General features: G+C 42.9%; 1 protein-coding gene across 2 annotated transcripts in view; it reads left to right on the top strand.

The window, feature by feature from the left end:
• The window catches only part of TTLL7 (tubulin tyrosine ligase like 7), a 289,604-nt gene that overhangs the window by 117,294 nt on the left and 158,277 nt on the right, over nt 1–14,033 (top strand). For both annotated transcript variants that reach the window (XM_089684390.1, XM_089684389.1), the window contains exons 8-9: nt 6,081–6,245; nt 7,680–7,838. In XM_089684390.1, coding sequence (XP_089540516.1) covers nt 6,081–6,245; nt 7,680–7,838 — 324 coding nt within the window. The remainder of the gene's footprint in view (nt 1–6,080; nt 6,246–7,679; nt 7,839–14,033) is intronic.

The following is a 14,033-nucleotide window of genomic DNA, read 5'->3' as shown; positions in this document are numbered from 1 at the left end:
GCAAGGAATATGGTAAGTTATACCGCTTATTCCTCGACTCCTAGACTTAAAGGAGAACTACACTGTATCTGAGCACCACAAACTCAAAGCGCCATTTAATTCATTTTTAATATTCAAAGCAAACTCCCCCATACATCCATGTCTCGATGCTTTATTTTGCTGAGAAATCACTTTGAAAAACACCCCCTAGCATTTCTGCTTGTGCCCATCATGAATAAGGGCAGATTATTCATGTAGCATTTACTTCCTGGAATCCATCTTCTCTTAGCTTAGGCATGCAGGCAGCAGGGTGTGCTTAACTGAGAAACCCCCTCCTCCCCTCCTAGGACGTGGGACATCATTTGACTAGGCATAGAAACTAGGAAGTAATTTGAGAAATGGAAAAACAGTTTAAAACAAGTAAAAAATAAATATACTTTTTTATCCATTTACTAATGCTAGCAGCATAAGTGTTACTAAACCCACAACAGTAAAATCTGTATATGAAGTAAAGCATGCTTGTTATACTCATTGTGGAATCTAAGTGGTTATCTGCATTATTTAAAAATGCTGTTTGATCCAAAAGGCTGTTTAAGACTGTCTTCTCGGATCCTCCTCTTCTTTGGCTGTCCCCAATCCATCTGCCATAGTACAGAGCAGCAGTGTCAAGCCTGCACATGCTCTGTTTGGTGTGTATTGCTAGGGTGCATGTGATCGGCACAGGGCCAATCCGCACTGTCCAGAGGGTCAGGGGTCATGCAGCCTCATAGGACAGTCAGAGGAGAATGAAAACTCCTCCTACAAGATTAACCAGTGCTCTGCTGAACACTGATAACTTGAATGCTATATACTGCTGATGATAAAAGGTATTAAGCAGTTTGTATTTTTTCTAAAATAATTGCATTTCCATGTTGTATGTACTGTGGGAGACCAGATCTAGTGACTGCAGGGTCCTGGGTTTAGTAACACATTATTGTTGGGCACCACAGTGGCTAAATTGTTAGTACTCCCACCTGACAGTACTAGGGTCGTTGGTTCAAATCTCAACCACGGCACCACCTAACTGGAGTTTGCATGTTCTCCCTGTGCCTGCCTGGGTTTCCTCCAGGTTCTCCGGTTTCCCCCCACACTCCAAAGACATGCTGGTAGGTTAATAGGATCCTGTCTAAATTGGCCCTAGTATGTGTATGTATGAATGGGTTAGGGACTGATGTGAATGTACAATATATATGTAAAGCACTGCGTATATTGACAGTGCTATATAAGTACCTGTAATAATAATAATAATAATGTTGATTGAGAGAGTGCAGTTCTACTTTAAAGTGGTTGTAAACCTCAGACATGAAATATGAACAAAGCATATCCCTCTATAGTGTGTACTTGTCGCAATCCAGAGCACTGTGTCATTTCTCTTCTGCTCCGTTCCTCTGCTATCAGCATGAGTCACTTCTGGCAGTTTTCCACCAAAAGCTGAAAAGGTGACAGGGGGAGGGAGCTCCAGTGCACAGCCTGTGATTGACAGCCTCAGCTCTGTTCCTGTGTGCTGTGTGAAGGGGGGGTGTCTTTTCCTTCCAATCAGATCTCACTGAGCTCTGCAGAAAGTAACTTTAGCTTCTAACCCCTTGCTTTCTGAAGTTCAGAAATGCTGTGGAAATTCTGGACTTTGAGTGGCTGTACAGAAGAAAAAGCTGGGTGGAGAGAGGGGGTGTGTGTGTCTCTTCCCTCCAATCAGCTCTCAGAGCTATCATCAGCTCTCCACCCCTTTTCTTCTGATGCTCAGACAAGCTGTATAAATTCTACACTTTGAATAGCTGCAGAGAGACAGGTACAACTTATATAGGAGGATTTGTTTCATCTCTGCATACCATCTGAGGCCAGTCACTTCCCTGGGTATATGTAAGAATTTACAACCACTCTAACAAGCATTTAACCTATAAAACCTGCCAGAGAGGCTCTAATCGGTTCCCACTTGATCCAAAATATTAAAGCTGGAGTCAGGCTTTAAAGAGAATAATCACTGATGACAATTTGTAAGAATCGGAATCTCCACTTTTAAATTGTTCTTTGCCCAGCCGTCCAGAGGCTGAACAGAGCAGCAGGGGAGAGAATGAAAGATTAAAGCTCCACTAAATGGCTTCATTGTCCATTTCATTCAATTGGCCATTTATCTCATTTCTGTGGGTCCGGAACATGACTGCTGGTCCCTTGAGGGGTACAACCAACTGGAGAGGTCTGAAAGCCTGCCCTGATCCTCTGATAAGCCGCTCTGACGGTTTTAGCCGGTGTAGCTCTGCGATTTCCATCTCCCTTCTCCGGACTGAAAGTCTGAGGCAAACTTTGGGGTTTTTGTTGTTAGCACCGGGCAACAGAGGTACCAGAAGACAGCCGGGTCATGTTGGTATGTCTGAAGGCCACCCAATGCCTGTGAGCTCCTTAGGGGCAATATTGTGCATTGAAATGCATTGCAGTGTGAACAGTCCTAAATGAAGAAGCTGAAAATGCACAGTAACTCATACAAAGTTGGAGTCGGCTGCCCATGTGCATTTATAAGGTGCATTGGGGTGCCGTTTACAGGGAATGGTACTGTAACGTACCACCCCAAGTGTACATGAACCCTTAGGACCGGCTCACATCATGGAAGTGCAGTCCAGGTATGTTTCTGCTTGAGCGTTTTGTACTTGTTTTTGATGCGTACTAATGCGTTTTTGATTCGTTAAAGTGCATTTTCCCCTGTTTTCTTCACCTTGGTTCACACCACATGCACTCCAGTGTGTTTTTTTCCTGCATCAAAAACGTGTGTTTTATGTGTGGTTTTTTTTGTGTGTTTTTCCTGCATATGAAAACGTGTGTTTTATGTGTGTTTTTTTGTGTGTGTTTTATGTGTTTTACTGCGTTCCAGTTTTCGATTTTCAGAAAAAAAAGTAGAACATGCTGCATTTTTGCAGCAGCAAAAATGCAGCATGTTCTACTTTTTTTCCATGAAAATTGAACGCAGTAGAACTGACCACACTAGTGTGAGCTATGCCATTGCAAACCATATAGGTTATTATCCATGCGTTTTTGATGCAGAGCCCCAACAGTCTCAAACTGATAGTGTCCAGAGGATGTCAGGCGAACAACAATCACACCCTGGTTTGTATGTGCAGGAGGCAAGAGTGTGACTGCAGCCATAAGGGACTAAAGCCTTGTTCACATTAGTAACTGGGGGATGGAGTATCTCCATAATTTTACCACCCCCCAGCTGCTTCATCTTTAGCCGCAGAGGAGACAAGGGTTGGGGGTTTACACATGTCATGGCAGGAATTATACCCCCTGTTGCATTAGTGCCCCTCAATCGTGACCCATTCAAGTAAATGAGGCCGCTCTACAACCCCATAACTGCACCCACAAACCCAGAAGGAAGACCGGCTGAAGATGGCGTTGCCGGGAAGTCGTGACAACGTGATGCTGGAGGGCCCATGTACAGGTAAGTCTGTCATAATGTACTAGAATGCAGTGCATACAGGTACATTATGACCTAACACTGCAGGGGGCCCATTAGTTAGGATTTTTTGTGAGCGATTTACTACTGCTCTTAAAACAACCACATCATCTTTTTTCCAGAACAACATTTATTTCTCCTGAGGTTACCTGTGGGTTTTTCTTTGTATCCTGAACAATTCTTCTGGCAGTTGTGGCTCAATCTTTCTTGGTCTACCTGACCTTGGCTTGGTCCCCAAATTTTCCACTTCATAAGCCATTGAACACTACTGACTGGCATATTCAAGGCTTTAGATATCTTTATATATCCTTTTCCATCTTTTTAAGGTTCCATTACCTTGTTACGCAGGTCTTTTGACCATTCTTTTCTGCTCCCCATGGCTCAGTATCTAGCCTGCTCAGTGCAGCTAACAAACTCATTGACTATTTATACGCAGACACTAATTGCAATTTAAAAAGCAGAAAATGTGGGAAATGAATCTTTAATTGCCATTTAACCCGTGTGTGTCACCTTGTATGTCTGTATCAAGGCCAAACATTCCAGGGGAGGGAAACTTTTGATTCGAGCCATTTGGGTGATTTCTCTTATCATTATGATTTAAAAAGGAGAAAAACAACTATGTGATAAATGGTTTCATATGATCACTATCCTTAGGGTTCCGTTTGAAAAACTTTTCTGAACGCTGGGAACTGACTGCTAGAAAACGATGGTTAAAAACGCCAGTTTAGCCACATTTACCTACCGCATTTATGAGCATTTAGACGCGTTTATGTGTGTTTGCGTTTCGAAGTGTTTTTAAAAGATAACATCAGGAGACCCTCCCAAATACCCAGAATGCACTGAAAGATAGTAAATAATTTACTATTTTAGACATATTGTGAGAAATAGAGCAGAAGCAGAGAGAGCACTAATTCTGATGGATGTTGCAACTGTAGCAAAAGTGGCTCGTGAAACATGCTTGGCACCGTGGGAGCAGCTACATAGTGCTGTGATGCCTGTAATGCCTCCGGATGCATTCTGGAGTGCCCACAACACTCCTTGTGCTTTGTTGCTGTGTTTTGATGTGTTCCAGTACAGTTCTGTGCAGAAATAATGCACCACATTCTACCATTTTTTCCTGCTTGCGAAACCTGGAACTGACTGCACTGGTGTACCGGGTCCATTTGAATACATGGAAAATGCTGTGCATGCCTTTTTGATGAAGAAAAAAGGCACTGGACAGCATCTGAATATGGACCAGCCCAAAAACGTGTATAAACACAAACGCACCTAAACACGTTTACACGCGGTTACAAGCATTTGAAACGCTGGTAAACTCTATTCCTGAACGCGATTTTTGTGCTTTCAAAAAATGCCTGTAACCTCAACTGCCTCAAGTACTGTAAACGACTCTGTGTACATGGACACATAGGAAAACATAAAGGAGGGTTCAGGGGCTGCTGAAAAAAACGCACAACTGCTCCTAAATTTCAGTTTAGCAGCTGCAGTGTACATGCGCCATTAAATAAAAGACCGTTTTTTTGGCATGATCCGTCATATTTTCAATATAAATTCCAACATTTCACAATTTCTGCCAGGGTATGCAAACCTTTGAACACAGCAGTATTTTGACTCTCCTAAACAAAATGAGCATGTAGTTCAAGGGGGGAAGGGGGTGGTGATGGAAAACGTGGGGGGGTTGGTCCTACCTTGGCATGTGGATCCACAGCAAGGATAGCTTTTTTTTCTAATTCCTGGAACTTGGCTTTAATTACTTTCAAATCTGACAGACCACTGAGCTAAGACACAGGCTGGCTGATGACATATACAACCCCCTGGGTTCCTTGGCAGGAACCTATCTATTGGCTGGAGAGTGTACGATTCCGGGAGGAACTGGCCAGATCTCTGACTTGGAGAAGACAATTGCAGGTGGTTGAGGGCTGCACAGAGGCAGAGAAAAATCTTTACAAAAAATTAAAAGTGTGGGCAGGCAGTTTACAGCATGACTTGTTGCTCATAGATGGCGTATTTGCCTAGTCCTGCAAACCCCCCCCCCAAAAAACCCGAATACTGAGGCTATAGTAATCATTTTTATTGGTTCCATTCCCTGAGACTTTAGAGCAGATGCACTGTTTTGCACTGTCATAGTGGCACCCTTGAACCCCCTCTGATCATTTCATACACTGGAGTAATTCCTATTTAGACTCCATCAATGATTGTGGTAATCACCGCACAAGCGTAGATTAAAAAGACGGGAGCGAACGGACACGTCCAAGATTGGACAGATGGAGAGGTGTAATTGTGTAAAAACATTTTCTCTGGCACATGAAACGCTTCTGATGATGACAGTTGGATGTCATATCGCTGGGAATATGCTAATATGCAGCACTAATTCTTATTTTCCTGTAATTATTGCTTAGGTGAAATCTACAACTCGCCGCAACATAGCGTTTTGATAAATGAATCAAAATATTGTGCTTTGAAATGATGAGGAGGGTGCTGTGCCATTGGCTGCGTTTCTGGGAAAGTTCGGAATAAATTGTCAGATTTGTTTGAGTTCAGTCTTCTGATTCCGCTAAGTTTCCATGGTGGTTGGGAAACAGACGTGAACTAGCCATAGGACTCTCTTCATGTCTTTCAGAACCAGTTGTACATGCACCTGACTAACTACTCTGTGAACAAACACAACGAGAACTTTGGGCGGGACGAGAAGGAGGACCGAGGTAGCAAACGCTCCATCCGGTGGTTTACCGAATTCCTACGTGCCAATGACCATGATGTGGCCAAATTTTGGAGTGACATTTCTGTGAGTAGCAATTTTTTTTAAGGGTTAGTCTGATCTCTTTTCATCTGAGTTACCAGGTCCAATAAGAAAACAACTGCTGCAAAAGTGAATGCAGAGCTCAATCTCAGTCTTTACGGAACTCAGTCTTCATGGGACTGAGATTGAGCTCTGCAATCACTTTTGCAGTTGTTTTTTTTTCTTATTCTGGGTCAAAATCCTGCGCAATGTCCTTTTTGTCTCTTTCGGTCAGTTGACCATGCTGACCGCACTTGTTCTTATCAGACGACGTTTTCCCGGAAACTATATATGCCATCATAACCTTTGATACTGTACCTCAGACACAGAAAATAAATTGGCAACTTCAGTCACAGAGGCACCAGCTAAACGGCACCAACAATTTGCCCTCTTTGAAGCTCAGTAAGATCCGACATGACTCCATATTACTAGGAGCGCACGCAGTGAATGACGAAAGTGAGGGTTCCCATCTGTTAGGTGTCTCATCACACAGCGGAAGAAAAAGAATGTTACATCACTTCCTCTTTCAATGTGAAACATGTTGTCACTTTCACACCTGAAAATCATGTAGTGTTTCCATTTTTTTTGTCTAACCCCTGTAGGTTCCCAGGTCCTGGTCTTAGAAGTAGTGATGTAGCCCAGGCCTCACAGATGCCCCCTGGGAAGGCTACATCACCAGTGACTTCCAGAAAAAATGTCCTAACTGTGAAATCTTGGGGAAAAAAGTTATTTTTTTTACAGCTTAGTGTAATGTTGTTTGGCACCTTATCTTGTCCACACGATGTACAACATTACAGTCATCTGTTTTAAAAAAAATAGACCTTTTTGTCCTTTATCTTGAAAGTTGTGAGAGGAAAAGCTTTTTTCCCTGCAGAGTAATGTGATACATGACAATGCACAAGATGAGGCGCCAGCTTATTCTTTTTCCTCTGCTGGACCTTCTAAGACATTGTGCGCCTCATCTTGCGCATGCACCATACCGATGCAGCAGGGCGGGTTTCTGACCTGCGGGGAACACAGAGTGCTGAGACTGGTAAACTCTGCAAGGAGGAGGCAGGTAAGTACTACTAAAATTTATTAGGTGTGACGGCAGAAGTAAGTGTGTGTGTGTGTGGGTTCTCTCTAAGTAGCACTTACAGGTCTTATTCCTCCCCCAGCCTGTGACTGGACAGTGAAATGAGAAGCAGCAGACTGCTGAGTTCATTTCTCTGCTGTTCTGCCTTCTCCCCCTATCAGTATGTCCCATGCTAACAGCTTATTGGCTCCTTGTACTACCTCTCCTTTTCCCAGTTCTAGTTTTGCTGTAGATGGACAGAGGAAAGGTGGAGAAGCACTTGAAAATATGATTTGAAGACCTTACAGATTGAGTCCCTGATAGGGAGTTTAGCATTCACTGCACACATGTGATGGGATTTAACTCTCTTTACTTTCTTTCAATAGGAATTAGTGGTGAAGACGCTAATAGTAGCGGAACCTCATGTGCTCCACGCTTATCGCATGTGTCGGCCTGGCCAACAACCTGGCAGCAACAGTGTCTGTTTCGAAGTTTTGGGCTTCGACATTATTTTGGACAGAAAGCTGAAGCCTTGGCTACTTGAGGTATGATCCACTAAGTCTGGTATCCATACAGTTATATCAGAACTTCTTTTTTCTTTGGGAGTCAGAAGCAGTTATCCTATGGTGGGGGGGGGGGGGCAGCAAAAAACCTTTTCTAACCTGTTTTTCCAGCTAATCCTTATCTCAACCCTCACCTTCACTTGCTTTCTAACCTTAATCTTCAACCCTCACTTTAACTTTCTAGCTAACCCTAATCTCAACCTTCTCCGTAACTTTCCAGCTAATCCTAATTTCAACTTTCGCCTCAATTTTCCAGATAATTCTAATCTCAACCCTGACTTTATCTATCCAGCAATCCCTAATCTCAAACCTTACCTTAACTTTCCAGCTAACTCTAATTTCAGTCCTCATCTTAACTTTCTTGCTAACCCTAATCTCAACCTTCTCCTTAATTTTCTAGCTAATCCAAATCTTAACCCTCACCCTAACTTTCCGGCTGATCCTAATCATGACTCTCACCTCAATTTTCCACCTAACCTCAATCTCAATCCTCACCTTAGCTTTACAGCAATCCCTAATCATCAAACCTTACCTTAACTTTCCAGCTAACTCTTAATTTCAACCCTAATTTCCACCTTCTCCTTAATTTTCCAGCTAATCCAAATCTTAATCCTTACTCTAACTTTCCAGCTAATCCTAATCTCGACTCTCACCTCAATTGTCCACATAATTCTAATCTTAACCCTCACCTAAACTGAGCATGGCAGACAGCAGTGACTGACAGTCCTGAGCTCTGCTCAGAGCAGATAGGAGAACCCAGTGATCAACAGTCATGTGATCGCTGAGTTTTTACCCTTAGAGCCATCGGGGGGACAGATGCAGATCCGACCAATGCTGCATCCACCTAGGTAAGTATAATTAGGGGAAAAAAAAGCTCTATTTCTCTTTTAACTAATTTCTGGCAGTTACCTCATTAGGGCAGAAGTATATAGGTTACTGCAAGACGTAGCAATTGATTGCTAAACAGATAGATTAATTGGCTCCCTATGGACTAAGCTACACAAGTAGCATGCAGTAGCTGTAAGGCTTGCAAAATTGATCACTGTGAGATGCTACTACATGCTGCTTGTGTAGCTTTCCTTATAGGGAGCCATTTATTACATCTGCTTGTTTAAATGCACCTTGTTATTAATCACTACAGATTTTAGCAACAGATTTAGGCCTGTCCCCTTTAGCCTGCCTGTTCAATTGTTTTGCCTTTAGTTCCACTTTAAAAAATAGCTAAAGCCAAAACTTTAGGCCAGTAGGTCAACAGAAAGTCAAAAGTAAAACCCAAGAGGGATGCTATTTCTTTCCTACTAAATCTAAAACAAAAATGCAATGAAGCAGGAATTTTCCCCCCTGTTTAAGTGAATGGTACCGATCTGCTAGCGCCCCACAACCGCTGGTTGCTGGCATGCATGCCATCCACACGGTTGGGACAAACTAGGGTTACAACACACGGTTGGGACACACAAAGGGTTAAAGCAGATGGTGGAGGGACAATGCAGAGCTTCCTCACTGCTTGTCAAATTATCTCTGAAGAGTGATCGCACTTCAGAGACCAAAGCAAGTGTGAACAAGCCTTTTAAGAATGGCAATGCAGTAAACCACTTAGCCCTTAGTCTATAAAAGTTTCCAAGCCAAGGAAGTAAAAACGTGTTAAAAAAAAAGCTCAAAAAAGCTTAAAAACTCAAGCAATAATTTTTATTGGCAGTGAAGAACCCTTTTAGTGACCACATTTTGTTGAGGGTCCATTGTAACTTCACATGTATTACAAATGTATGCAACAAAACCCTTTCACTGACACCATGATGGGGATCATTCCTCCCGCAATACCAAGGATGAGGCATTATTCCTACTAGTGATACCAACACTGGTACCAATGATGGGACATTAATCATCCTTGTACTGACCACAGACACTATGTAATTTTTTGTTATACTTCAACTAGCCACAGTCCACTCCCCCACCCCCCAAGCCCTTTTCTTGGAAAGTTTGGAGAATTATCTTTTCACAACCTTAGAAGAACCCTTAAAATATTTTTTTCAGGTCTTGAGGAAGCCTTCTTAAAATGATGTCTATAACTCCTGGAACATTGGCATAAACAATAAATTGTAGAAAAGTTTAACTGAAATAATAAATCATTTGACTTAACTAGGGTATTTAAGACCCAGGGCAGATTTTTTTAACACCCCCTTGTGTTATACAACTAAATAATTTTCAGTAACAATCTTAGAATGAAAGGAATAATAACAACACAAAGAAACACAGGCCGTTCAATTCGTGGTGTCCTATAACACTTACTGGTCAATATGGAAGTGTCACCCTGTATTAATTGTCAATATAGGTGGGAGATTGAGTGGAAAATTGCCCTGTTGCTGGTCAGTGTGGGTGGGAGATCAATCTGTTCACTGTTTAGGGAACCCCTAGAAACCACAGGAGGAACCGTAGGGTTCTATAGGACCCTGGCTGAGAGAGGCTGGATTTTAAGTGTGCTGGGGAATTTTTTAGTATTTTATTTAATAATAGTATTTCTAATTAATATTCCATTTTATTGCGTTCTGTGTAGTGCCTTGTCCATATGCATCTTTCTTTCGCTAACCCACATGGAAGAAAAATATATTTGAAATATATTTTAAAAATATTCTTCCCAAATACATTGACATATATTTGAAATGCCACAATTTTGGCCATATTCAATATATTTCAAAATATAGTTCAACAAATATATGCTCCAAGGAGCAGGGCCCTCCCTCTTGTATTGAACTGTATTTTTGCTGTATGGTCTCCCTTTATATTGTATTAGTTTCACCTTTTAAGTTGCATTACTGAAATAAATGAACTTTTGCACGATATTTTAATTTTTTGAGTTTCACCTGTATTTGGGGAGAGTATTTTTAAAATATATCTTTCTTCCATATGGGAATCAGTTGAACTAACTGGTTGCTTTCCTGTAATCTTGGTGGAATTATTGTTAGAAGGGAATGTTGAGCTTAGTACATTTGCAATGGAGAGCATGCAATCCCATTACCTCCTGTGACATGTATGAGGTTCCTGTAAGTAGCGATAATGGCTATCTGTGTCTACATGTGCTAACCTCTGGTCTTACAGGAAATAGCAGCATGCACAGAGTATTCTTCAGTGTGAAATAATGACCATCCATTTGGGTGATTTTGTCCCTTTAATGCATTAATGGAAAGGCTTAATGGCCTGGATTCCTGTAGGAAGACTATGGGGAGAACATTACATTCTTGGATCTCTTCCTCCCCTTGTTAGCTGCCAGTTTTACCAGTCTAATACTGTAATCATTTGCGAATTTAAATGCCATAATTAGAGGCAGCACATGCTGGGTACATTTGTATCAGCTTCTATGAGTACTTTTAATTATGCATGTTGACATAATGATTAAAAATAGATTTTCGCTCAGGCGGCATTGTTTGGTTTTACAGTTAAATCTGTTACCCGTGTCTGTGTTGTATGAGCTTGCTTTGTGATGTTAATTAAAGCCTAAGAAAAGGACAGAAATTGGGTTATTGAATGGCACTTGTGAGCCTGCTTCATTAACAGACACACATCTCATTACTGAATGATGCCAAGCAGGGGTGGATATTACCTATGGGAAGCCTGTGCTCGCTGCTCCCAATCTGCACCTGTTTTTGCTGACGCTTAGCTTTTAGACAGGTTGACTCTATAGTTGAGCCTCTTACAGGGTGAATGGAGTCAGTGGGAGGAGCCAGTTTTGGGCTGGATCAGCTGTCGCCATTCTGTAAGGCTTCATGGTGTGCGGCTGAAATTCACCCTTTTGGTATAAGAGCCTGATCGGTATTATGAAATTCTATGGGGTTACAGTTTAACTTGTAGCAGACCTAAAATCCAGTGTTGATTTGCTAAAGGCAAATAGACTGTGCACTTTGCAAGTGCAGTTGCACTCTGCAAGGCATTTGCTCAAGAGCTTAGTTAAATGAAGCTTCATTTTGCAAAGAACACCCAATCACATGCAAGAAACAAAAAAAAACAGCACTTTTGCTTGCGCATGATTGGATGATGGAAGTCAGCAGAGCTTCTCCTCATTTACTAAGTTCTGCAGCAAATGTCGTTGCAAAGTGCACATTCTATTTGTCTTTAGTAAATCAACCCCAGTGTCTCTTGATAGGGCCCCCGCCTATAAATACTTACATTGCCTGTACTCTCTTACAACTCCTTGTTTGTCCAAAGCCAGCTAAAATATACAGTACTTCTGGACATGCAGGAGCTCCTCTTTGACAGCGCCCCGGCCTAGCAGCCCAAACTTCAAAACACTGTACGACAGGGGAATTAACTTCACTGATTTCCCAGGTCAATGACTAGTCTTAGTGCCAGCTACAAGGAGCAAGGTGCTGCGTGGAAGCACAGGTCTGGTGAGTATAAGGGCATGGATAGGGTGACAGTGTCTCTGGAAAGGACCCCATAAAATGTTAAAAATGTACCCATGCTCCTTCACAGCTGTACAGCTGGCCGGATAGATATGCAGGAGAATGTGACCTGCTTCCCATGACAGTGCCCAGGCCTAGCAGCCAATCACTAGGCCCACATGACCGAAGGAGTAGTGCCATTGTTCTTCATGGTAGCCACACAGCTAATCTCAGTGCCAGCTACAGAGGAACAAGGAGCTGTAAGCAAGAACAGGTGCAGTGAGTACATTGCTACAGATAAGGTACCAGTGTCTCTGGAAAGGGCCTCAACCTACAGTATATATACTTAAAGTGTTACTAAAACCTGGACCCTACATTCACTATATCTGGTCTCCCCGGACCCTGCATTCACTATATCTGGTCTCCCAGGACCCTACATTCACTATATCTGGTCTCCCAGGACCCTGCATTCACTATATCTGGTCTCCCCGGACCTTGCATTCACTATATCTGGTCTCCCCAGACCCTGCATTCACTATATCTGGTCTCCCAGGACCTTGCATTCACTATATCTGGTCTCCCCGGACCTTGCATTCACTATATCTGGTCTCCCCGGACCTTGCATTCACTATATCTGGTCTCCCAGGACCTTGCATTCACTATATCTGGTCTCCCCGGACCTTGCATTCACTATATCTGGTCTCCCCGGACCCTGCATTCACTATATCTGGTCTCCCCGGACCCTGCATTCACTATATCTGGTCTCCCAGGACTCTGCATTCATTATATCTGGTCTCCTTGAACCCTGCATTCACTATATCTGGTCTCCCCGGACCCTGCATTCACTATATCTGGTCTCCCTGGACCCTGCATTCACTATATCTGGTCTCCTCGGACACTGCATTCACTATATCTGTCTTCCAGGACTCTGCATTCACTATATCTGGTCTCCCCGGACCCTGCATTCACTATATCTGTCTTCCAGGACTCTGCATTCACTATATCTGGTCTCCCTGGACCCTGCATTCACTATATCTGGTCTCCCCGGACCCCGCATTCACTATATCTGTCTTCCAGGACTCTGCATTCACTATATCTGGTCTCCCCGGACCCTGCATTCACTTCTCTGGACTCCCACAGTACACACAACATGGAAATGCAATTATTTTAGTAAATATAAATTGCTAAATACCATTTCTCATCCGCAATTAGAGCAGTCTTGTGACTTCTATCTGTGTCCAGCAGAGCACTGGTTAAAGCTTGTAGGAGGAGTTTTCATTCTTCCCTTCCTATAAGGCTGCAGGACCCCTGCCCCTCTTTCTGGACAGCTCTGATTGGCCCTGTGCTGATCATATGCACTCTCCCAAGAAAAAAAAAACTCTTTAGCAATACGCACTAAATTGAGCATGTGCAGCTTGCCCCCAAGGCTCTGTTCTATCAGCAGATGGATTGGGGACAGTAAAAGAAGGGGAGGATTAGAGAATACAGGATCAAACATCCTTTTTACACAACGCAGAGGATTAACCCCTTAGGTTCCACAGTGAGTATAACAAGCGTTTTACTGTTGTGGGTTTAGTAACACTTTAATTTACCTGTGCTCCCTCGCAGCTCCTTTCTTCTCCACAGCCAGCCGGCTAGATATGCAGGATTATGTGACCTGCTTTCCATGACAGTGTCCTAGCCTAGCAGCCAATCACTAGGCCCACATGACCAGGGGAGTCATTTCACCATCCTTACACGTCGACTGCATGGCCAATCTCAATGCCAGCTACAGGGGAGCAAGGTGCTGCAAAGGAGCACAGGT

This window comes from Staurois parvus, unplaced genomic scaffold (genome assembly GCF_062004578.1).
Source record: "Staurois parvus isolate SC_StPar_1 unplaced genomic scaffold, SC_StPar_1.0 ptg000347l, whole genome shotgun sequence".
Lineage (NCBI taxonomy): Eukaryota > Metazoa > Chordata > Amphibia > Anura > Ranidae > Staurois > Staurois parvus.
The sequence above is the reverse complement of the archived record's forward strand: the minus strand, read 5'-3'. Positions and strand labels throughout refer to the sequence as shown.